Source organism: Drosophila obscura, unplaced genomic scaffold (genome assembly GCF_018151105.1).
Source record: "Drosophila obscura isolate BZ-5 IFL unplaced genomic scaffold, ASM1815110v1 contig_165, whole genome shotgun sequence".
Lineage (NCBI taxonomy): Eukaryota > Metazoa > Arthropoda > Insecta > Diptera > Drosophilidae > Drosophila > Drosophila obscura.
The window spans coordinates 1,747,230-1,772,593 of NW_024542752.1; the positions used below are offsets into that span (position 1 = coordinate 1,747,230).

Genomic DNA, 25,364 nt, shown 5'->3' on the forward strand with positions numbered 1-25,364 from the left:
GCCAGCCAGCGACAAACAACCCCCCGAGCAGCAAAAGCTGTGTATACAGAAATGGGGAGGGGAGGGAGCTGAAGCGGAAGCTGCGCCCAGCCTGGCTGGGGGAACTCACTGGTAATAATGTTTCCTGGCGGCGGCCATCCCGGACGACTTTTTGGGCTTCTCTGCCCCATCGCCGACCTGCCCATCCAGCCCCTTGCCCCCGACACTGGATCTCAGCGATGATGTGGAGCTCGTGGTCATGGCCGTGGCCAGTGTGGAGGGATTGCCGGCGGCAGAAAGGCTGAGCCGCATGGCCGGTGACGGATTTACAAAGATCATCTTGTCTGGTGTCTCCTCTGGCGTGCGCCCCGCTAGGCGTGGTGGCTTGAACACATACGTTGTGGCCGTCATTTTGGGGTCCGTGTACTCCACCTGCATCTCGATGGGAAAATCGGTGACCAGCACCTCGGTGATCTCGAATGGGGCGCTGTCCGCCACCTGCAGACGCAGCGGCAATCGCGGCGACATCCGGAACGTGACGCGGCGCACAAATTTCTCCATCTCGAGGTTATCCTGCTGGCGCAGATAGACGCACCAGGTCTGGTCGAACATGGGTGGCACGTCGGGGTCACTCCATTCCATGCGGCAGCCCAGCACGATGTCCTTGACAATCACACAGCGTCCGGAGAGCTGGGAGTAAGCGCTGCTCGGACCCCTATTGCAGCTAATCCGCTGGCAATCGTCGACCACATTCTGGTGCCGCATTGCGCTCCTGTAGCTAATCATCTTCAGGAGGATGTGAGGAGGATGTGTGTGGATGTGTCCTTTGTGTTGTGTGATATGAACCGAAAATTTGCAATTTAATTGTCTTAGTCTAGAGAAACATTAGAAACATTTCGAGAAGTTTGTTGAGAACTAAACTGAATGACGATTGTCACTTGGGGGGTGGAACTTGGCCACTAAACTCTCAGGCAACTTGGATGCCGAAAGGGGAATGGGAAATGTCCAGGGCGTGGCAGGACTTGGGATCTTATCAGCAGCCAAAGGCCACGCTTGGGCTCCATCTTAGGCCTCGACCCACGCTCCTAAGAAAGGAAAAGAAAAACCAAAAACAAAAAAAGGACTTGGTCCGGCAAAACTTTACCCAAAAGCGTGAAAATTTCAACGGAAATTTGCCTACGCGGATGGATTTCTTTCACGGTGCCATGCCACGCCTAATTGCCCACACTCCCATGGATGGGGGCACGTGACAGTGCGCAGACTCGCGTGGGCGGAGCCAGCAACGCCAGCAACCCCCACAATCTACAGCCAGGCAGCCACCGCGGAAAACTCTACACAATATCCATATATATATAAATTGTTTGCACCTTAAAGTTGATGATTTATTTGGCCTAAATGACTGAGAATTTCAGCGCTGCGAACAGGAACAAGTGTTGATGGTAGACCAGTCCAGACCAGACCACAGATCAGAGTCGATTGATTGTCCAGTCACTTGGCGGATTGACCAGGTATATCGGATGTTTCTTGAGTGCCTTGCGGGCGCGCTTCAGCTCCCGCTGTAGGTGTGCGGCCTCTTCGACAGGATCCGGGTTATCTTTTGTCAGATCGAACCGCTTTGGCAGCAGGTGCAGCATCTGCCTCATGCGTCGCGACGGATTCACAAAGATGATGGTCTGCATCCGTTCGTGGTGGGAGCATAACTGATTGTCGTCCGGCACTGTGATCACGTGGTGTACGATGCTGCAGGTCTGATAGCGGGCCTTGAACATCAGCGTGATGATCACCTGGAGGCGTCCATTGCAGTAGGAGCTGATGCTGAAGGGCTCACGCTCAACGACCTCCACATATTCGGCGCTCGAGCCGACAAACCGGAAGACAGCTTTGCCCACAAACTCGGATACCTGATGGCCACTTCCATGCATGCTCTTGATGTACATCCGGAATTGATGGCTCCATTCACCATGCGGCTGCTCCAGACGGCGAGCGTAGCTGCCGAGTATGATCTGCTTCTCCAGCTCCAGCACTCGACCCTGGAAACGGTGATCCCTCAGATTGCGGCTATAGGCAATGTCATTTGGTGGGTCCATCATGATCCGTCAGTGTGCCTGCTGCCATGGGAACCGAAATGATTGCCTATGTGAAGCTAACAAACGTGGAGCTGCCTATGACAACTGCCTGACAGCCATAGCCTGCTGGTCTGCAGTCTCCAGCGGAATGTCCAGCTGTCCTCTAATCGCCACTGATATTCATTCATGAGCAGGTCGCTCTCAGCGGAACACGCGCCACATTCACATAATCATCATCACTTTGGCATTAAACGTGGCCAGGGACAGAGGGCAGGGGCCTGAGAACCCAATCCTAATCCAGCTCTCAGTCGCTCGAGCGCGCACAGAAGATACACTGGAAGGCAGATAGAGGGAGCAACCCTCAAATGGAAGCCACTAAGCAGCTTAGCGGCAATCAAATCAAAACTACCCAACAACAAAAAGGAAAGGAGTCAAAAATCAGCGCCACCCGTCGCGAGCATCAAACTCAAATTAGCAGCAGGTTGGTGGCTAATTCTTTATCATTCAGTGGCAGCAAACTGGCTTCTGGGATGGTGAATGGTGGAATGGTGACTGGTGACTGAGGGATGGGGGGGAATGGCGCGTGTGTGGCGACACCGATAAGAGGCAAGCGTCGGCAAACAACCACACGTGACCGACAGCCACAGCTGCACTGGGAGTGGGCAGAGCAGAGCAGACCAGGGGATAAATGGATTTTCACACCCACTCGACACTGGCACGGGGCAAGGAGCACACTCGGGGGCAGGGCCGGTCTGCCAAAGTAGCCAATTAATAAAATTCAATTACCGAAGGCCACCGCCGCCGCAAGCCGATGCCGAAATCCGATAAAAAAAAGCCAATATATGTATTCCTGCCAGTAGGAAGGACTCATCCGAAAAATGGAAGGCTGGTCTCTGGTTTGGTACGTATAGATTGAAGAAATGACTCCGCTATCGTGAAACCATCAAAAGGGAACTTCTCCAGTCGCAGCTCACTCCTTTTGTCCATCATCCTGGCTCCTTACATGATGGCGGGCGCAGCTGTCCACCTGACAGTGCCTTCTCCGATCGTCTGGGCCCAGCATTGAATCCGATTTAGCCACGAGTTATATACATATGTATGTAGAAAAGAACCCGTGCATAGAATGTGTATATTTCTACCCTTGGATACTTTTAGCAGGTCCTTATCTTTATGCCTTATCAATTTAAATTATTTGTCGGCGCAAAAAAAAAAAAGATATTAACTCGGTAAAACTTTCTGCGATGTTTTTTTTAAATTTTCGACGGATTGGATTATTGAAATACGAATGAATATCTCGTATATATGTATGTACATGCCCCTAACTACGCAATGAGATGCCATGTTGGGGTCGGCTTCGGGTCCGAGCATTTACTGCAGTTAATAAGAATATAGAATATTTTCTCGGATCCCAAGCATTCTATGTATTCTCTCCTTCTTCACCTCTCCACTTCTTCTGAATTAATACTCTCGAATACTTGCACTAAAAATATAATAAAATAGTGCATTAATAGCAGTTTGTACTCTTTCCAGGAATCTCCAGAAAAAAACGTATCAGCAATAGCAGCTGATGCCGCCGAAGGTTGACTCATCTTTAAAATTTATTATTACATATATAAATGTAAAGTAAGTATTTGAATAGGTTTTATAATACAAGAACACCGTTAACTAATTGACAAAAAGTTTGCTGCGGCCCGTTTATACATATGTATGTATTTAGAATCTAAATTTTAGATATGTACATGCATATGTATGTATGTATACCCTGCAGCACCAATTGATAAGTGTATGTTCTCTGCTGCGGTCGGCAGAGGTTGCAATTTGTGCTGCTGCTGCGGAGGACAGATAATATTTTCTCTCCCTCTCTCTGGCGCTTACTTTGCGCTGACACAAACCATACAGTATATATTACATACACACATATGCATATATATTATGTACATATACTATATGTATATGTTCCAGTTCATACAACGAATATGTCGCAGCTAGAGCATTCGGCTGTCATGCGTGTAAATTTGTTATCCATTTCTTGACTTTTGAGCGAATACAGAGAACAAAAAAACGTGCACGTCGCACCTTTAATACTCTAATGGACAATATTTCGAATGTGCGGTCAATTATGATATCCATTATTGGTTTATTTACATATTTTTATCCGTTAATCCATTTGTTAATTCTACATTAGAAGTATACTAGCATACAAAGGATATACAATATAACAGTACTTGGGAAAGCTTCTTAAAAAGTTGTCGTCAAACTCAAAAAAACTCAAAGGTAAAGGGTATGTAAGCTCAGAAGAAAAAAATTAAATATAACCTATACACGAACAGTACGTGAGACCACGGGGCACACATACATTTAAATACGATGGAACCACAAAACAGAAGATTCAAACAAAACTTTTCAAGCGCTAAATATTAAAAATGCATACAGACATATATTTTTGTGTGTAACACACACGAGACTACACATGTGTTGGTAGGCCAAGTGCAAAAACCGCCTGGAATGTTCGTTCCGTTGATCGCACAAAAGTATCGATATTTCCTTGAAGCTACCCTGTGATTCGATGAAAGAGATAGAATGGCGAGTATTTTTGAGCTAACGACGCAAAGAAATAGAAAAATAGTGTTTTGCTTGCTCAGAATCTGGAAAAGTTTTTTTGATATATCCCACAAAATATGCATATTATATTGATATTTTCTCCAGTCAAAAAAAACTATCACCTGCAAATATATTATGAACAACAAATATATATCGGTACATCATTAATTTTTATCATCTCTACTGTGTACGGTGTGCCGTGACTTTGTCCGCCGCAGAAAGTGGTTAATTTTGGTTAAAATAGCTCAAGTGTTGGCTCAATTTTGTGTAATTCATCAGGTAAGTGGAAAATGCCAGAGAACATTAACTTTGAGCACAATTTTGCGTCGAAAATGGAATATTCGCAGCTCCGTTTGGCTTGCAGCTAAGCAGAGTGGCCTGGCGTCACTCATATACAGTAAATTTTGCAGTCTCGCACACATACCGACGCAAATTGTGAGGCGCCGCTGTCTAAAATAAGCAGAAACTGCAAGACTCTGAAGTACTTCACGAGTATGTGTACATAGTTTTATTTGTTCTAAAGTTGTTGGAGTACTTCACATCAGGTTCCTTACCGCGCCGTGTTAAAGAGAGGTGTCTTAAAGAGAAGCGGTGTTTTCTTTCGTGGTGTGTGTGCACGCATAAACTATTTTTCGGGCAGAAAACCAGACCGCAACCAAAACAAAACAAAACAAACGCATGAAAGATGGGAAGGCGCGTCTAGCTTTTCTGCTCAGTATATATGTTGCTGGTCTGGTCTGGTTTGTGTCTACATGCAAATGTATAAAAATGTGAGGGGTCCTACAACTCCTCTAAATTCGTATAAAAGCTTAAAAAAAACACACATCAACGCATTGTGAGAATATTGGATTACGATTCCAATTATTCTGCTGGATGTTTAATTTTTTAAATTTTATTCTTGAGAAAAGCTCCCATTCTCATTTTCAAAGCGCGAAATCCGACCGGCAGTCGTCAAGAGAGTCTCAATTATGTGAGTGCATGTGTATGTAAGTTAGTGTACGCCACGCACAAATTACGGGGGAAATAACTTGCACGCGTAGTACGAAAAACGGCCGCTAGATGCGCGTCTTTATGCATTTGAGCACAAGTTCAAGTGTGTGTGTGTTTGTTTGTTTGTTATTGGAGAAGTCGGGCGGGCAATTGGATAAATATTGGCAGATGAGCTTTTCAATATTAGATTTCGGAAAGAAATCGGATACAAACAAAAAGCTACAAGTCTGATCAACACTACAGAACAAAGATTTGTATTTTCCAGATATGAGCTCTCCCGATGAACCTGGCCCTTCAAATGGACGTAAGTCCCGATCGAAGCGGCGGGATAAGTCCGTGTCCCGAAGCAGTAATTCCAGTAGTGGGTCAAACTTTGGTCGACATAGTAGTAACGTCGTCAACGGGGGAAGCTTGAGAGACCGATTGCTGGTGGCTAACGCCATGGCCACTGATGAAACAAACAGCATGGTAAATGGTAAGCGAGCTGGGAAATATTATCAACTCCAATATCCAGTCTTTAATGCCTTTCCCCCCACAGGAAACGATAAAAACCAGAGAAAGAAGAAGAAGAAGAAGTCAAGTCGACGCAAGTCACAGACAGGATTGAAGGGATATTCCGGAAGAAATCCTTCCCTCTCGTATTTACAGAACGAAATCTCCGATGACTCCGATGAAGATACGCGGGTAAGTGGTCAGCTTATTGAATTTCCGTTGTTGAGTTTGTAGAGAGGGTGTTTTTTTTTTGTTTTGGATCTTTCTATATTCTTTCTCTCTACATCTATCTCCTATCCGCCACTACAGTCGCCAGCTGAAATCAGGGCGCTTTGCACGAGTGGTCTGAGGGTATTCCCCCGTGAACAACAGACAGAATCAACGGCAGACTCAGCAGTACAGGCCGCTGCTGCTGCTGCTACTACTCCTGATGCTCCGGCTGATCCGGCTAGCCCGGACACGGACACTCCGACTTCTTCACAGATGTCATCATCACCATCACCATTCTCCCGCACGGAGCAGACGAAGACAACTATCCAACTCCCGACCGCAACAGAACCATCCCATCCTTCCATCCAACTAACAACAACAACTACCACTCCGAACACTGGAATTTCAACTAGCACCATCCCAGCAACGTCCTCCTGTACTAATTTAATGACTCCAGTATCGTCCGCATCACCAGTAACAACCCTTCAGTCTCCGACAACTCCTCCCAGCCCAACATTTTCACCGACGGCATCAGCCAACAACAACAACAGTAACCACTCTTCAGAGAACATCTCAAACCACTCTTCTGTGGCTTCAATCACAAGCGAACCAGAACCAGAATCGCGAACAACAACTACAGCAACTGCAAGTCAGCAAACAGCAACAGATTTAGACAAGAAGGTGGTGACAAACAATTAAACATACAAATAAAACAAAGCAAAAACAGATATAAGAATAATAACAACTAACTATATACATATAACTAACTATAAACTAATGCTTAGAGCTCTCGTTGTAGACACGCAGACACTTGACCGAAGACACACTAACCTTTGACCTTCTCTTCCACTCCTCTTGTCCCCTCTAGGATGAGGTGATGATTCCTGTCACTGATTCCAGCCAATTGTCCCGAAAACGCCCAAAGTCGAGAATGGGAATTAAGACAAACGACAACAACGTGGAAAACAAGGCGAAGGTGTCAGCTGCGTCGATTCCTCCTTCAAAGAAAAAGAAGAAGAATCAGACTCCTTGTGTTTTCATACCCAGAAAATTAATTTGTGGTGATGATCCGTTGCCCGATCCATTGCCAGAGGTGGCCCCTCGACGCAAAAGTATTTACTCGGATGCGGCCAAGAAGCCGAAGCCAAATTTGTCCGACGAGCTCTATCGTCTGCCGTTTAAATTTGGCTGGAAGCGTGAGGTGGTGACTCCCAGCCCACTGTCCAACACTTCGAATCACACAATCTACACATCGCCCTGCGGCAAGAGGTGCCGACAAATCAGTGAGATTGTACCATTGCTGACGAATGAACTCACCATCGAGCACTTTATCTTTGGGACGCATCTCCTGGGTGCCGGATCCGAGTTCGAGACGAGCCGTCAGGCCTTGAGCAGGGAGATGCACTATGCCGCTTTAAAGGAGCGCCGCAAATCGCTGGCGGCCGACAAATCGACAGCGTCGGCCACAATTAAGGTGGAGCGCAAACGTCGTCAAACGATGGGAGCCGAATCCTATCCGAAGGAGGCATCTGCCTCTGCGCCATTTGGCAAACGTCGCAAATCCATCAATCCAGCGGAATCGGTCACCGAACCCAGTAAGCCGATGGCAGTCGAATCCACGAAACCTCTGGCAGGCGAAGTGGCGGCTCTTGTAACAGGCAAACGCGTACCCAAGCCGAAGGTGCCAAAGGGCGCCAGCCCTCCCACTGAGGGTTGGACCTCCACCATGGCCGTCAAGGGAAATGCGCGTCTCCTGGCTGCCGCCAGCAATGGCAACGCCAGAACTGCTGGATCTTCGAATGCAAGCGGCAGCTCAAAGTAAGCTAATAAAATACATGTGCCTATCCATTCCATTCCAACTAACTCTGACTCCTCTATCTATACCCTGTAGTGCCGCCCCGGTGAGCCATGCCAAGCGCGCCACCTGTGGATCCTGCCTAAAGCTAATCAAGGGTAGCGTTTGCCAGGTCAGTGTTTGTGCTTCTGCTTCTGTTCTGGCACATCTCACATATGTATAATCTGATTGCAGAGCTGCGTGCGGTCGTCGGCGAGGGAGGAGGGACCAAATGCTGGCCGCATAATGGATGAATATGAAGAACTGGAGGAGGACGAGGAGGAAAGCGAGGAGAGCTACCAGGCGGGCACTGTGAGCAATGGGCTAAAAGTCACAAAAATGATCGAGCCGCCCGGCGAGATGCCACCAGCGGAGCTATTCAGCACAGACAAATCCCCAGTGACAACGCCAACTGATTTATACATGCCCCAGGAGGTTGTGGTCATCGGTGGGCGTAAGGCGATTTCCATCGTTGGAGAACCAACGACCACAAGTCAACCAAAAGTGTGAGTCCTTGGCCACTCGAGACCTTGAGGTCTGATTAGATGATTATGATTCGATTAGTACCCCCGTACCCCTATTATTTCTGTACATACTCATAATGAATGTTTTTTGCCTTACCCTCCACCAGTATTGTGCCAAATCCACCAGACTTGAGCAGCTACGAAGAATTCTACGGCAAACGCATTGCTGCACCCAAGCAATTGGCTTCACCCACTAGCCTGTGGGGAGCAGCGCTCGGAGAAGGCTTCAATTGTCATTTTTTGCTCAGCCTCATGAAGACACTCAATCAGCAGGTAATTACCGAAAGAAACGAAACGGAACTAACAAAAGCCTAGACTAATCCAATCGATTCGAATTTATCTTTCAGGATCGTGTCAATTGCTCGAATGTGTGCAAGTTGTGGAACTTGGTCTCGCGTGATTCTGATGTATGGAAATCAGTATCTCTGCGCGATACAAAGGTCAACAATTGGCCAGCTTTGGTGCGCGAGATGGCACGCAACTGCACACGTGAACTGGACATGATGGGTGCGATTATACCCAATACTGGGACCCTCATCGCCGGTGACATGCGTGTGCTAACAGATATGCGCACGGTGCGTACCAATCATACGAAAGCCGACTTTCTGCACCAGATATTCAGTGGCTTGCCCCAACTTGAGAAGCTGATCGGCACATGCGTCAGCTCGGGCCTCATCATGACCGACATTGATAAGATGGAGAACCTGAACGAGCTGCGCATTCGAATGACCGATACCAAGGCATCGATCACCGGTCTGCCCCACGTGGGCAAGCTGACGCATCTGCGTGTCCTGAGTCTGCGCGGCGTCAAGAATTTGGGTAACTTGCTGTTTCTAAAGGAGTTGCCCAATCTGGAGACTCTGAACCTGGGCTACTGCCAGAGCATGCACCGTCTACAACTGGGCAACGAGGTGCTGCCGACACTCACAAAATTGCAGAGATTCCGCTTAGAAACAGACCCGCGTAAGAAGACCTCGTTCCCAATCGACGAGATCATGAAGGGACTCGCCCATGCTGGTGGCGTGCGTCGCCTGGAGCTGGTCAACGTGGATGTGGACTGTAAATTTAGCCAATTGCTGTCCAACTGCAATACGGTGGAGGAGCTGCTGCTGATACCCAAATGTCAGACCAACACGGCCGTCATGATCCGCTCCGTAATGGGAATCAGTCGTAATGGATCTCAGTTAAAGCAATTTAAGCTTGTGCTTATCACCCAGCTGCTTACCGCAACGGGCGCCATGTTGCGCAACCCCGATGTGCCCATGGTACCCGTAATCCGTCCTATACCCGGTATTCTGCTCGGCGATCGCTTGAACAGCTGCTCCAAGGAATGTCAAGAGCAGCAGCATGACAGGTGTGTGGCTGGATTGCCCTTTGAGCGCCTAAAGATCATAATGTCGGAGTTGATGCCGAATTCCTCACCGTCGGTGGTCACCATGGCCATGATGGACACACCCACAATCCAACTTGGGCGTCTGCCACCCGATGCTACGCCCCCAAACTTTTGAAACACACAAAAACCCACACTACCCCTACCCCTACCCCCACCAACCAAACCAACTGAATGCACCTGTAAAAGAGAAAGTCAAGACTGAGTCTTCGAGAGCGATCACAAAAATTTTAATTCACGGACTAACACAAATTAAAACACTAGGACAAGAAGAAGAAGAAGTATTACGGTCGGCTCTATTTTATGTTTTCGTATTTCATGTGACGTAGCTGCAAAGTGGCTATCAATGGAAATTATCTATTAATTATCTAATATTAATTTGACTTATGCATTATCCTAACTACTGTTAACTACATTTAACTTAGGCGCGTTTTAAACGCTGCACCAACGTGAAGAGTCAACTGATGACCACACAACAAAACACACAACACACACCGAAGAAAGAAAGAAGGAAAGATCTGAACTCGTATTCGTTTAGTTTCTAATTATCTGAATGTGTAGATTCATATGTATAAGTATTACATACTGTTTCAATGTAATGCATCGACTTAATGTGTATATAGTACTCGTACTCGTACTAACAATACAACTACACTAAGAGAGTTGTTTGCCCAAAGCCAGCCAACTGAATAGATATTATTTTTGTTTTTTTTTTTTTTTCATTTAAACAAAAATCATTATCAATATTAGCGCATCAATAGGTAGCTCTTGAGAGCATCTTGAATTGATGGCGAATTATATTTAAGTTCACTGAACTGAAAGATAATCAAAAAAAGGGCTTGGGCATTCCAAAGGAAACCTAAGCCAAACTGTGGAAGAGTTGTTTAGTTTCACTAGGCCCGAGGCAAACAATAAACTATTCTCGTGTATAGCTATTGATTTTGTAGTGTAAATATTATCAAGGCAAGCATTTTCACAGCCCACAGTCCCACTCTGGAAAATGAGTTTGTTTTGTGTACTGTGGAGGACTGACTGGGGCTGGCCTTTGTGTATATTACTATTAAAATCTGTGTGACTTTCTCCAAACGGCAACTGTGTTTTAACTGGGTTTCCTCTTGCAGCACACAACAGCAAGCAAGTGGCCATATTCATCGTTGAGGAGTGGTGGCAGTCCCGATACCACGTATAAATCTGAAATGCGACTAAAACTTTTGGATTTTAAGAGAGGAGAGGCTCTGCAATAGATTGCCAAATAAATAAATTTCTTTTCTTATATAATAAATATTCTGAGAAATATGGCAGCCAGTATCACGCATTGGAGACTAATTACAATTTACAGTCATCACTGCGACCGACTCCAGGGCATCTCAAGTGACTTTTGAATTAAATTTACGTAGATTCGCAGTACGAAGCAGCCGATTAGAACCCTTAAAAGGTACTCCACATTCGGTTGCACAACATTTAAATGCATTCCCCACTCTGGTGGCTAACAACGCTTGTGGGTTGAGCCCCTCATTTTGTTGAGTATTGCTATAGCAGCAGCCACCAATTGTCGGGAGCCAGTTACTAAAATATCGACTTCAGTCCTTGTGCCCGACTTCTGCTGGCCGTACTTGTTCAGGACGTGATCAAAGAATGAGCTCAACGAAATGGTGAGATGGGAAGTGTCCTTCTTGCCGCATTCCTCGCAGAGATGCCGCCAGCTTCTGGCATTGCGCTTTGCCCGGTGCAGCTCCGCCTTGTCGTGCCAAACCATGGCCGTGGACTGCTCCTCGGCCACAAATTCACCCTCAAAAAAGTTGGGGCAGGGCACAAAGCAAGCTTCATCGAAGCGCACATTGCAGCGGAGGATCGTTAGCAGATCCTTGGCATTAATGTCCTTGGCATTCGCCCTGCTGTACAGCAGCAGCTTTGGCGAGCGGGTGGCACGAGTTCGTGAGTGGAACCACTCCCTGCAGGCCATCATCGATTCAACAGAATCAGCCGGGTCCAAATGGACATTCAGGATGTCATGCTTGATCACATCGAAGTGTCCCGCCGGCTGGAAGGTCTCAATTCCGCGTAGTGCACCCGGGGATAATTGAGTTGTGTCCCCCCATTCCACAACAAGCTCGGGCCTGTGTCGCCTGAGATAGTCGTATGCCAGTTGGATGCCCAATGGGCCATTCAATTTGACGCAATTGTTGGCCCTGGAGAGCAAACGCTTGTGGCAAGGATTTGCATCGGTCAGGGCACTGAATGTGGGCACGCGATGGAGCTTGACGCCCATCTCGCAGCACTCCGCTGGGCTGACATTCGTGTATATGGTTGCCGCCGCCTTGGCACAAGCAATGTCCGGCAGGGAGCCCAGGCTGTTGAGGCCGATGGTTCCCGCTTGGGCGGTGATGTTGGTGCCTCCACTGCCCAACTCTACAATGGCCACATCCACATTCGCCTGGCGGAACGCATGGAAGGCCATCAGCGTCAGGAGTTGATTGTAGGCCGGCGGTGGTTGCATTTTGTCCAGCCTCGAGTGGATCTTCCAGAAGAGTTTCGTGAACCTAACCTCACTCAAGGGCTCCCCATCGATGCGTATTCCCTCGTAGGAAGAGAAGAGGTGTGGCGAGCAGAGTAGCCCTGTCCGGATGCCATGCGATAGCAGGATATGCTGCACAAGGCCACTTGTGGTTGCTCTGCCCTTCGATCCTGTTATCTGTATGACGGGAATGCGCTCCGGGGTATGCTCCATTATCCGATCTGCCGGCAAGCACATCCCAAGTCCAGGCACCGGGTCGAAGGCGTGGTAGCTATTCAACTGTTGGATGGCCTTCAGGTAAGCCAAACGCTCGCGCGACTTCTTTTGCGCATTCTCCGGCTCTGCAGCAAGTTTATTGGCTATTAAAGATGTTCCCGCTGTTGGTGCTGATGATGCTAACGCTTTGGAATTTATCCTAGAGAGCTGCTGCAGTTCCTTAACGAGTCGTGCCTGCTTCTGCATCCGTGAGGAGGAGATGATCTCATTATTGCCATTTGGCTTCTTTTGCGGCGGATGCTGCTGCTGCTGCTGCCAGTTGGATTTCCCGGAATATCCGAATCCGCCTGGGGGACTTTGGTTTTGGTTTCCTTTAGCCTTGCAACGACTGCCTGGGGGACAAGTGGCCCGCGCAGCACTGCCTTTGGCTGCCAGAATGGCCTTGAGCTGCACCTCTTTGGCCGCGGCCATCCACTTTTCCCTCTGATCGGAAAAGCTGGCTCTAGCTGGTTTGAATGAAGCTGCAAGCGAGAGGAGTAGAATGTGGAGCAATACCTGCAGAATAGTGCTGTACCTGCTGTCTTATTCCAAGCAAAGTTCGTCTCCGGATATCTACTTTCGGGCTGCATTTGATGCGGGGTCTGTGTCCGGATCTGGGCCTCCAAAGTCTCTGGCTCTTGGCGTGCCTTGAAGCTCTTCTTGCAGATGTAATTTCTCGCATGGGCCGTGCCCTTCCGGATCATAAGACCCCTGAAACGATCCTTTGACATCGAAATCATCGTTTTGCTTTACTTTGATCTGAAGGGATATTAATTTTGACATCTAATTTCATGCTCTTTGTTTTGAAAACCTAAATAAATCAGAAAATGCTATCTTTTTTTTTTAATATTTAAATTTAATAAAATTATTATTAAAATAATCATAATAACTGTACAAAAATGTATAGCAAATAATCTACATTAATTCTAAATTGAATAATAATTTAAACCTGCAGTTTATGGCATAAAATAAATAAATAAATAGATCTGTGTGCATATTTAAAAATATAAAGTATTTATATTTTTTATTGTTCGATAAAATAGTTATAAAATATATAAAAGGCAAATTGTAAAATTAAAATGCAGGTGAGTTTTGTTCTCTGTTGGGAATCGGTGGGAATATACGCCCATATGGGAGGGGGATGCATTCAAATCGTTTCTTCGTTGCGTCATGAAGATCGAGAATATATAAATGTATATATAAAATACGTATAAATATCACACAACATGTACATATGTACATACAGACTCCATCTGGGTGGACGGTTGCCTCTGAGCGGATCGGCACGACTCTCGGCAAAAAGGGCATCAAAATTAGGCGTAAGAAAATAAATTATATAGCACACAAACGGCAGTGCTTGTGCTGCTGTACAGCGGCTTCGCGGCAATCTTCCACATCAAGTGCACTTTGGTGGAGAGCGGATGGGGGCGGGGACATCCAAGATCTAGGGCTAAGGGTACGACTTAAAGCTATATATGTTTTTTGTGGTCTAAACAGCGCACGACAGCGGACGACAGCCTCAGTTGTACTCCTGCTTGGGGAAGTAGTCGGGCACAAATATGTGTATGATGATGCCGGTGGTCATGAGCGCAAAGTAGAATATGACGGCCACCCACCAGAGGATGCGCTCCCAGCGCCTCACCTCCAGATTGCGCAGCACCCCGATGCCCACCAGCAGCCCGGCCACGGCCCCAGACAAATGCGCCACATAGCCAATCTGGTCATGCTGATCGGTGAGGTGGCGGTACACAGACGTGCCCAGATCGGTGAAACAAAAGACGAGAAAGGCCAGCAGCTGGACTATCGCGTATTCCATCTCCGAGTAGTTCTGCAAGGCAAATAATGTTAGCAGTAGCCAGATATCAGCATCAGTATTCGTATCAGTATTTGTTTTAGATGCACTCACCATTATGATTGTGGCAATGTGCGCTGTGATCAGCGCATACACACCGCCAGAGGCGCCGGCGAGAAAGATGCGCGGACTCGTCAGGGATGTGCCCATGGATCCGGCCAGCACGCCGGCCAAATAAACCAGCGCCACGCGCCACCAGTGATGTACCAGCTCCAAAGCAATGCCCAAAAATATCTGAATAATTAGGTTCATCATCAGATGCATGATGCCCACGTGGACGAACATGTAGCTGACGAAGCGCCATGACTCGTAACGCTTGTACGGATTATAGATAAAGAGCGTCGCTGCCGGACCGCTTGTGCTCTCGCCCAGTCGATCGTTGTAGTTGGGATCGTCCCTGTGTGTGTGGGGGAAAGAGGCAGGTTATCAACAGGTTGCAGGTTGCAGGTGGCGGATTGCTTGCAGCATATAACTCACTGAAAGTGGATAATATCCACTAGAAACATAATGATCTCAATGATCGAGAAGATGACCATGGTGAGGGGCGGCGGGCAGATAGACATTTGCTTCTCGTAGGCACCGTCCGGTTCATCGCCCTCCAGCGGCTTGGGCGGCGGCACCACAAAGCGGCAATATCTGGCCAGTATGTTGCGCACCATCCACTTGTGGCGCAGCGACATCGTGTAGAACTCCTCAAAGTCCAGATGCCCATCGTTGTCCACATCGCTGCGGCGAAGTATCTGCTCGGCTATATAGGCGGGTATGTCCCGGCAGTAGCCATCCGAAATGAGCTCCTTCAGCTCGTGTGTGCCGATCAGGCCGTCGCGGTCCGAGTCGTGCTGGGAAAACAAGCAGCAAGCAATCAAAACAAAGCAATCAATCGCATATCAATCAATCATTTGCCCATATACAAAAACAAAACGGACGGAGACACATCTCAGCTATCCCACCCCACTCCACCCAGTTCCTTCCAAATCACCGAACCGAACCGCCCCTCCCAACCTCCCTACTGCATACTGGCAAAATGTCGCCGCTCGAACAGATAACAACGAAACATTTGAGCAGCTTGTTCTTTGGCGGATCCTTGGAGCCACAATGCGGCAGCAACAGCGACGAGGAGGAGCCCACCCTGCACCAGGAGTCATCCGGCCTAATGAGCTTCTGCCTTCTGTACCTGGGAATGGGGATGCTCTTCTTCTGCATCAGCGCCATCACCGACAAGCACACGCAGCACCAGTCACGACTGAAGAAGGAGCGCCGTCAGAGAGGGCGTTCGTTGCGCTATCGCTCCATTGCTCCACGCAGGCGGCGTCCCACTGTCAGCGGGCGCAAGCACCAGAGGAAGGGCACAGAGGAGTACGGAACGACGGATCGAGATGTTTGGCAGGACCCCTCTGGGCAGGAGGAGAAGGATGAGGATCAGCAGCAGGGCGACTTCTACTTTGACACCCTGTCGTACGCTGAAGGCGCTGATCCGCACCCATAGCCATCCAAATTCCAAATTCAAAACCAATAAGCGGCACAATAAATTTACAATAAAATTAAAGTCAAAAGCAAAAGTTTTGCCCCACAGACACACCTGCGACATGCATCATGCATCCATCAGCGATGTGGCAACCCAACTCTGACACAACACCACCAAATGCGGTCGTCTCTGTCAACTGCAACATATTGTGGCCATATACGGTACGGTCCGGTCCGGTCTGGTATGCTCCCCGTTGCCAGGACCAGGTCACGTTGGAATGCTGCATCCGAAACGAGGTTTAACGAAATCTAATTGAAAGCCAGCCAACTGGGGCCGCCAGCAAATTCAATTTATATGGATGGAGTAGCACTTCACAGATGGACAACTACAAACAAGAATTATCCATTGGAGGGAGCTTTCTCTGCTCCTCCGTGAAGTCCAGAGAAGAGTTGAATTGGGGTTTAGTCACCACACACTCCCAGTCATAGCCAGACAATGGACGAATTGTTCTATACGAGTACGTAAATATATACTAAATATATGTGTACTAGTATGTGTCTCGCTATATCATGAATAGACTGCTTTTTTGAATGGAAGCTTAAGGAACGTCACTTCTCTTCCTCTTCTGCTGCTGCTGCTGGTGCTTTTTCTTCTTCTCTGCCAATTGAATGGAAGAAGAGCGAACGGGCCGACTCGACCGCTGGAGTCGATTAGATTGCGAGGGAGTGTGTGCTGTGTGGTATGGTAGGGGGCAGACAGCATGAAGCACTTCGATTGTGGAATGCCAATCGAAATGCTTTTCGCTTTCAAGTCTGATCTGGAAGGGTTTGCATTCGATTAGAAGAGTGGACAAATTCCTAGAAGAAAACACAACCGAACGGCATAGCATGAAAAACCGCCGAACCCTCCCCATAGAATAAGCTGTCGGTTTATTTACATTATCTTTGACCAGCAAAGGAGGTGCACTTTAAAGTATGCACTGAGTGCTACAAAACTTTGGAACAACGTTCCAATAACTCGCTATTTCTCTGCCCGTATTGCAGACATATACAAATTTACCAATAAATTATAAATTCAATCTCAACATTTATTTGCCTGCTCCGCTTTCCTACGTGAACTATTTTTCTTTTAGGATTACGACAGGCTTCTTTACTACAGCACTTTTCCGCATTAAACAGTTCAGACAAATCATAAGTGCCCTATTCCTTAAATATCTCTTAACAATAGGCTAGGATTAAGGGAGGCTTATGTATATTGGAAACTCCCAAAAAGATATTTAATCATGAATAGCTCATTTTTAATTTCACGTCATTCGTTAAGAATGCAGCCGTTAATTTGTGGGAAATTTGTAGAGTACAGCCAAGCCAAGCCAAGCCAGTCAAAGTCAATGTCATTTGAATCCTATTGGAACATAAATACGGTACTAATCTTGGCTAACTGTTGCTCTATCGGGGCATAGCGGAACGTTTAAAAATCCTCTTCAAATCCGTTTTGTGGAAGTAATAATTTAACACCCGACAACAGGAACATGCAAACAGGTGCGAGGGGGGTCAAGATGACTAACGCCACACCGAATGCCAACCCCGAACGTCAGTACAGCAACAACAATTCAATACCACCAAAAGACAGAACTCAACACAACACAAAGCAAACAATAATTTATAACCGGTTCTTTCGCTGCCCCAACTCTCTCACTTCCTCCACCACAGCTGTCAGCGATAAGACAACACCCTCTGTCGCTCTCCCTCTCTCTCTTTCTCAACGCATATCAATGTTAAGAACACAGAATGCAGCAAAAAGCTAGCAGAACCTTTTCATACCCTTTCACATCGATCGTTCCCATGGCATTGGTTGCCTTTTTTTCAGAAAAAAAAAAAAAAAGTTTTTTGAGCAATCGTTCAACCTGCTGTGTAATATATCCATGTATGAAAATGCAATTCAATTATCTCAGAGATATTTATGTAACTGGCAACAGTAATGGTTTTCCCATGGAAACTGCACAACGAATAACATATATACTCCTTTAAGTATAGGGTATCGAAAAAAAAAGGGGAAAATCAAAGAAACAGCTATGTATGTTTGCGGTAAATAGGCAAGGTGCGAATATGAGTGGCAGCCACGAAAGGAGGAGCGGGATCACGAATTTAGTCACTCCTAGGCTCAGAGAGGGGGGATAGGAAAAAGTGTGTTGTCCACATGCAATGCCATATATGATGATTCATTCATTAGTCCCCAACTTTCACCAATGGCAACGCCGGCAAAAACAAAACCAGAAAAATATTCATTCACACGCACACACAAACACACACGTATTGTAAGATGAAGAAGTAGGTAAAGAGGAAGACGGAGAATAGTTTTGCCGGTTCAAGTGCAGATAAAATTCCCCTGGCTTTTACGAAATTCCCCAGCAACAGGCAAACACACATGTAATTAATTGTTCCCCTTTCCTGTGATCCGTACCTTGTCAAATATTTCCCTCATCTTTCGTCGATCCTCCGGCTCCTGCGATATTGCCTGATTGAGGGGTATCTCCTCCATGTCGATGGTGTCCTGGCGCAGCGTTTGTGGGCGCGAGGGTGGCGATCTTCTCTCGGGTGGGATATTTGGATAAAGGCCGTTCTCCACATCCCGCTGGCGCTGCTGCTGCAGCTGCTGGGCGGGCGTCTGGCTCTGCTGCCGTGACACCGTCTTCACAGGCATGTTGGTGGTGGGGGTGGAGATCTCTCAATGGGTTGTTGTGGTCGATCGATGCGATTTTGCGAGGATCAGCAGCAGCAGGACCACAAAAAGTAGAGTTCCAACAGGGGCGTACGAATGCGATACTGAAATTCAATTACAATTTCGTCTGCTTGGACTCATGCTCGCAGTTTGATTTGCGATAAGATTAACATTCGGCCATAAAAAGTAAAGCGTTGGCAGCAAGAACGCTTTCACACACACACACACGCACACCAACAAAAATCAGCTAATGAACTGGTAACGGATGCCGCTTAGCCCGTAACCAAAAAAAAACAACAACAAAAAATGGTCAAACCCGCGAAAACCACAACCTTTCCGAGCGAGAAATATTAACAAATTAGAGATGATACATTATGTGTGCATGTATATATCGATGACATAATTTTTGGTTTGAAAAAATATCAAAATCGATGTATTTATGCGATAGTTTATTATTTTCCGAGACCGTGGCCGAGCTACAGCTGAAATGAAGAGGCCAGGCCATTATATTTGTATATATTTCAACTAAATTGAATGTATTTCAATGCAATGAAATGGTATTTTTTCTGCTATCTATGAGTTATTTCTGTTAACAAAAACGATTAAACATCGGAGTGAAAAAAGGACCTTACTCAGTACTGGCTGTAGTGCAATATCTATCGATAAGCTGCAGGGGTGCTTTTGCTGGAGACCGATGTATCGTACCCACATATACATACCCACATAGGTATGGGCATCGAAGTACATTTTTAAATGTTGAGCAATCAAAAATAACAAAGACCCCAGCAATTGGACAAAGGGGAAGACAAGACGTGGAAAAATGCAGAGATCGTGGCCAGTGCATTTAACAATGTGGAGAAGTATCGATGCGTAAGAAAACCAATGCGGCCGCCCCAGCCATCAACACCAACACCTCAATAGAAACACTACAGCAGCAGAAAACAAAAATATATAACCGAGAAATCATAATAAAAGGTATTACAAGATGTGTACAGCGTATGTGTGCATGTGTATATTTGTGTAATGAAATATATGTAAATACAGTAACTCTATTCTGTTTGTGATTGTGTAAAATTGTGAGATAGTGATGGCAAAAACAACAACCATGGTGGAGGAGGCCCATTTTTCTACTGGTGTTGACGTTGTCCCACCCCCGCCGCCGCTAGCACTCAGCTGTTAATGTTTTCGTTTGTTTTTTTCTTGTTCAAACAAAAAAGGCAAATTTTGCATATATACATACATATATCCGCGCTTTTTTGATCTCAACTGTTTATATAGCCGTGTGTGCAGCTTGCTTGGCAATGGGCAGGTGGAGGTGGGTGAGGAGTTGTTTGCAATAAAAGTTCGCATGTTTACCGTTAGTCCTAGTTTCAAACGTTTCTGTACACACATGCATGCCTGCTCTAATGCTCGCCTGTGTGGTCGGTGCGTATAAATATATTCATACATATATGAATTTATTTTTCCCTAAAGAATTTCTTTATTTCATGTCTGAGATAACTAGGGGCAGCAGTCGCGTATACTCTATTCCAATTTAGTTTACTCTGTGTTGTTGCTGTTGTCCCTCCCCTATTTTGACCAGAGCTCGTATCTCCCCGACCAATACTACGCACTTTGGTTTTGGCCCCGTTTATTGCGTTGTGCCTACCGATTTCTTTTCGCTTTGCCTTTGCTTTTGCGTTTTAAATCTTATCAGCAAGCAATACCACATAACATGCATAAATAAGTATAATATATATGTACATATGTATGTATATTATCATGTGTCGTGTTTCTTTCACGCAGTTCTCAACTGCCGTTTGGCCTTAGCCCATATATGCATGGGTTATGTATGTATGTGTGTGTGTGTGTGTATTTCCCCTCCATAAACAAAAACCCCTTGCCAAACAGTCGTGCCAAATACATACATACGCTCCACCGCACTCCCCTCACATTATCAGCACTCCATCACACCACCAACTATGCAAAAGACTTGAATATGTATGTGTGTACATACATAAATACATACATATGTACGCAGTCAACGACCGCACACTTTTGTGTCCTGCCCCTGTGGGTAGCCGTCCAGAATACGCTGCCTGTGGTAGTTGTGGGTGGTTATGTCTAAGGGACGACCCCCCTAAAACATGTTCATCCATTGGGAAACGATTTTTGCAGGAATCCTTGTTGCCCCTGCATGTGACCTCGTTAGCTTTTGTACTCAAATCAATTACCCCTGTTCCTGGGACGTAGGTGTACATAACTTAATCCGTACATAGTGCATAAATATATGTACATACATATGTATGCACATGTGGGTGCCGTGCCTGGATTGCAGGGCTGTGTTTGCGTCCCTGTGAATATGATACTGTCATTATTTTGAAAATGGGAAAGGGCATGAAGTCTTCGACTTTTGTGTGTTGTTCGTACAAAAATATGTGTACATACATACATACATACATATTATCATTATTTCCCCATTTCTTTTCTCTAGCTTGTTTCATTTCATTTGCATTTGCTTTTGGTTTTTGCCTTTATTGCATTTTGCTGCATTTTGGTTCTCTTCTCTCATGCATGTGTATGTTTAGACGTGTGTTTGTGTCTGTGTTTTTGGTTTACAGCTGCTGCTGCTGCTAGCTGTCGCTGTCCTTGATTATAGCTTTTCTTAGCTTTGGCAGAAACGTGGACTGACTAGTGGTTGTTGTTTTTGCCGATTTGCCTTTTGCTTTGCTGCTTCTGCTTGTGCGCTCTTTACCGTCTAATTTGTTGTTGCTTGCTGCTGCTGCTGCTGCTATCGCTTTGGCTTTTGGTGCTCGCTTTGTTATTATGATTTTGCTTTTGTACATATGGTGGGGTTGAAGGGTAAGGTAAAGCGCGTGGGGGAGCAGCAGGCACTTTGCACTGCACACTGTGCTCTGCCCTCAGCTCTGCTCTGGCTGCTCTCTCTCTGACACTCTCTCGTGCTCTCTTTTGTTTCTGTGCGCGTTACCATGGTATATCAAATAATAAAGTATGTGCTACCTTCTGATAGCTGACTGTATGTATGCTTCTCCTATAGTATAGAATTTATACAATAAACCCAAGAAATACTGGACACTCGCCATGCCTCACAGTTGTTTTTATGATCATTGATCATTAAACCTTAGGAGCCTAGGCTAAAGATAATTATGTTGAAATTTTGATATTCATAATTCGTAATATGCGTAATTTTCTCTCCCATCTGATTAACAATTTTTTTTATAATTAATAAACGCAGTTTTTAATTTAAAAAACCTATCCCCAGTGTCCAATCGAATTATTTTATTTCTTAAAGTTTTAATCTAAGTTGGCTCGATTTTTATTAACATTTATTGGTGCTCTCCGTGGTATCCGTGGAAAAAATCGGAAACAGGTTTGGATGACACTGACTCACCTTCTATTGACTATACCATGCGCGTTGGCTCTCCTCGTTCATCGCTGATTTTCTTCACTTCTTATGCTGCTCGCCCGCTGCTCTCAGACGCGCCACTCTGCCTCTGCCAGTGTCTCTGCTCCACTCTGCTCTGCTCGCTGGGGGCTTCAGCTCAGATGCCATTTAATTTTCAGTTACTAGTTGAAGTAGACAACAAAACAAGAAAGAGCACCAAAAAGAAAAAGTATATATGTACATACGTAAGTGCAGGCCAAACTAAAAGGGAGGCACAACAAAACCAGGAGCAGCAGTAATCGCAAGTAAATGTAGGACTCAAAAAATCCACTATAAAATAAATCCATATACATGGTACATGTACATCTGTACATATGTGCTGTGTATTTGTGCAAAGCCAAAAAACAGTTCTAAACTTTCAAACGGTAGTGCGCGATAAATTATTGAAGATATTTTTCCTGTTTGTTTTTTATTGTGAAACATTTCAAAAATATATAAGCAGTGGCAAGGAGAGCGAAAGCAAATGCTTTAATTTGCAGCTGATTCTCATTGTTGTTGTTGTTGCTGGTGACGATCTTCCATGTGACAAGAGAACCGTGGGCGCATCGCGCGCACATAAAAGTCATACGTACATACGTATGTATATAGATATGTACACATACGCAAAAGCCAAAGCCAAAAGACAAATGTCTGACAAAAGCAACGCAAATAACAACAAAAACGGCAGAAGCAGCCCCACTGTGGAGCCTAAACAACCTACAGTATTACTTCGCTGCCCAAAACCAATTTACCACACAAGCAAATCGAAAGAGAATTTCACAGTTTTTTGTGTTTAACCGAACGAAGCCAGACCGTGGAGCATGCCAGCGACAGAGAGGATAGGAATAGAGGCACAGAAAGTCATAGGGAGCGAGTGAGCGTGAGAGAAACAGCAAGTGAGAGCGGAGAGGGTCAAAGTAAAAGCGGAATTAGCTCATCCAACAGTATGATAGAGAGAGAGGAGACAACACAGTAAAAGTGCATAGTGGACAGTGGGGCTCATTAGGCTTTTTTTTTTTGCTTGTCGATACACGGTAACAGTAATTTTTCATGTGGTACATAAAATGGTCAAAAAATCCAGGCTATAAACATTTAGACAAAACCCGTGTGCAGCAATAGAATTGAACTTGAGTGTGGACTGGGACCAGCTGAATAGATTCCGAGCCGAGCCCACTGTACATTGTTGATTTCAAGATGATTTTGGGTTGACTTCAAGCTGGTTTCCTCTCGCGAGCTCTCTCGCTCTCTCCATCTCTCTCTCTCTCGGGTGTCTCTTTCAAGCAACAACATTAAACAGCTGAGTTTGTTTGAAAACAACAGCCAACCCCGTTCCGTTTGCCCAGCTTAGTATGGGTGCGCCATGAAAATGGGGCCAGAGGCAGAGGACAAGTATAAATGAAATCGAATCGAAGCAGCGAACGGAACGGCCAGCAGAAGTTCTCGTGAAAGGACAGCACTTGCCAACAATTAACAGTAACTTTTAGGGGGACACACTGAACGCTGCGGCATCCCCGAAGTATGCAACACTGGGGTATATCTTAGATTTCAACGGAATCCGATAGAATTTCCATTGAAGGACAACCAATTGCAACCAAATGGCAGCGACGTAGTAGGACCACGAGGAGAAAAGAGGGATGCTGCTGGGCCTGTGAGAGAGGCTTGTGGGAAGGAGGGTGGAAGTGGCAATGGAAAGGAGAGCGACGTCACAGATGGCTGACATAGTTTCCTTAGTTAGGCCACGTGCATTTCCAGGGGTGTGTGTGTATGTGTGCAAAAGAGAGTCAACAGAAAAGTTGGGGCTTGAATGACCCAGATAATAATGAATAGAAATATATGTAAAGATTTATAAATAAATACATGTGTATAAGTATATATGTGTTTAAGTGGTGTATGGGGGGCAAAGCTGCTGCTCCTGCAAAACAACTCAAATGTTAATCAATCCTTTTAATAACCCCCAGGGGTAAATTTGCATTTTCACATACTCAAATTCTTCTCTCTCGCACTTCTAGGCAGCAACCCCCTTGCGACGTTTCTGATTGCGCTGGATCGCGTGTGTGAGAGTTGACGAATGCGGATGAAGGAGCCGTGCAACAGGAAGCGGAAAGCAGGAGAATAGCACCACAAACAGGAACCGGAACAGCAATAACAACATTTACAATATACAAAAAATTAAAAACAAATTGAAGGGAAAGAAAGGAACAAATAAACAAACACCGCCTTAGCCTTAGTGAAATACAACGACAAGAAGCGGACAATAGAGATCGAGACCGCCCTCATCAAAGAGCACTATCCTATCCGTATCTAATCACAACACAAAGTCAATCAAAAGCTACAGCTAAAAAAATGTCGTCGCCCAGTGCTGGAAAACGTCGCATGGACAATGACGTGATCAAACTGATTGAATCAAAACACGAGGTCACCATTCTCGGGGGCCTCAACGAGTTCCATGTGAAATTCTTCGGCCCGTCGGAAACACCTTACGAGGGCGGTGTGTGGAAGGTTCGCGTCTATCTGCCCGATAACTATCCCTTCAAGTCGCCGAGCATTGGGTTCGTGAACAAGATCTATCATCCGAATATTGACGAATCGTCTGGGACGGTCTGTCTAGATGTGATCAATCAGGCCTGGACGGCCCTGTACGACCTATCGAACATATTCGAGTCGTTTTTGCCGCAGCTGCTCACATATCCGAATCCGGTGGATCCGCTCAATCGGGATGCTGCCGCCCTGTACCTGCACGAGCCGGAAGAGTATCATCGCAAGGTGGCCGACTATGTGCAACGCTATGCCACCGAAGATGCGCTGCGGGCGGCGCAACAGGAGCGAGAGAGCAGCGACAGCGAGTCGAGCATGTCCGACTACAGTGAGGATGAGGCACGGGACATGGAGTTATAATATCGGTTTAACTCTAATCAAATACCATTAACATTAACGACAAATGCCTAATACTAATGCTTTAGCGCAGCTCTTCTCTCTCTCTCTCTTTCTCTCGCTCTGCATCCTCTGCCTTTTTGGATATGACGATGATCTTTCAAATCAGCAAATCAAC

The 25,364-nt window shown here is 46.0% G+C and overlaps 6 protein-coding genes across 9 annotated transcripts; 3 read left to right on the forward strand and 3 right to left on the reverse strand.

Moving 5' to 3' along the window:
* Positions 1-105: 105 nt before the first annotated feature.
* Positions 106-914, reverse strand: LOC111072470 (protein AF-9 homolog). The gene has a single exon (XM_022364374.2). The coding sequence runs from the start codon at positions 763-765 to the stop codon at positions 106-108; it is 660 nt and encodes a 219-aa protein (XP_022220066.1). The 5' UTR covers positions 766-914.
* Positions 915-4,827: 3,913 nt separating this feature from the next.
* On the forward strand, positions 4,828-11,172 carry LOC111072436 (mucin-5AC). 2 transcript variants are annotated; one of them, XM_022364309.2, is made up of 9 exons: positions 4,828-4,925; positions 5,902-6,111; positions 6,175-6,320; positions 6,438-7,019; positions 7,207-8,156; positions 8,230-8,305; positions 8,368-8,678; positions 8,804-8,969; positions 9,044-11,172. In XM_022364309.2, exons 2-9 carry the CDS (start codon positions 5,904-5,906, stop codon positions 10,202-10,204), a joined length of 3,600 nt encoding a protein of 1,199 aa, XP_022220001.2. In that variant the 5' UTR covers positions 4,828-4,925; positions 5,902-5,903; the 3' UTR covers positions 10,205-11,172. The 2 variants fall into 2 exon arrangements, with proteins under 2 accessions (XP_022220001.2, XP_022220002.2); XM_022364310.2 differs by lacking the exon at positions 6,438-7,019.
* Positions 11,173-11,343: 171 nt separating this feature from the next.
* On the reverse strand, positions 11,344-13,659 carry LOC111072437 (folylpolyglutamate synthase, mitochondrial-like). Its single transcript, XM_022364311.2, has 2 exons — positions 13,392-13,659; positions 11,344-13,338 (listed from the first exon to the last, which is right to left on the reverse strand). The coding sequence occupies exons 1-2, from the start codon at positions 13,594-13,596 to the stop codon at positions 11,573-11,575; spliced, it is 1,971 nt and encodes a 656-aa protein (XP_022220003.2). The 5' UTR covers positions 13,597-13,659; the 3' UTR covers positions 11,344-11,572.
* Positions 13,660-14,089: 430 nt separating this feature from the next.
* Positions 14,090-19,245, reverse strand: LOC111072459 (protein rhomboid). The gene is made up of 4 exons (XM_022364346.2): positions 18,634-19,245; positions 15,186-15,547; positions 14,763-15,105; positions 14,090-14,684 (listed from the first exon to the last, which is right to left on the reverse strand). The coding sequence occupies exons 1-4, from the start codon at positions 18,871-18,873 to the stop codon at positions 14,376-14,378; spliced, it is 1,254 nt and encodes a 417-aa protein (XP_022220038.1). The 5' UTR covers positions 18,874-19,245; the 3' UTR covers positions 14,090-14,375.
* On the forward strand, positions 15,676-16,267 carry LOC111072460. Its single transcript, XM_022364347.2, has one exon. The coding sequence runs from the start codon at positions 15,733-15,735 to the stop codon at positions 16,192-16,194; it is 462 nt and encodes a 153-aa protein (XP_022220039.2). The 5' UTR covers positions 15,676-15,732; the 3' UTR covers positions 16,195-16,267.
* Positions 19,246-19,616: 371 nt separating the features above from the next.
* LOC111072435 (ubiquitin-conjugating enzyme E2 H) lies at positions 19,617-25,364 on the forward strand. 3 transcript variants are annotated; one of them, XM_022364305.2, is made up of 2 exons: positions 19,617-19,866; positions 24,325-25,364. In XM_022364305.2, exon 2 carries the CDS (start codon positions 24,659-24,661, stop codon positions 25,208-25,210), a length of 552 nt encoding a protein of 183 aa, XP_022219997.1. In that variant the 5' UTR covers positions 19,617-19,866; positions 24,325-24,658; the 3' UTR covers positions 25,211-25,364. The 3 variants fall into 3 exon arrangements, with proteins under 3 accessions (XP_022219997.1, XP_022219998.1, XP_022219999.1); XM_022364306.2 differs by lacking the exon at positions 19,617-19,866 and adding an exon at positions 22,472-22,521; XM_022364307.2 differs by lacking the exon at positions 19,617-19,866 and adding an exon at positions 22,567-22,587.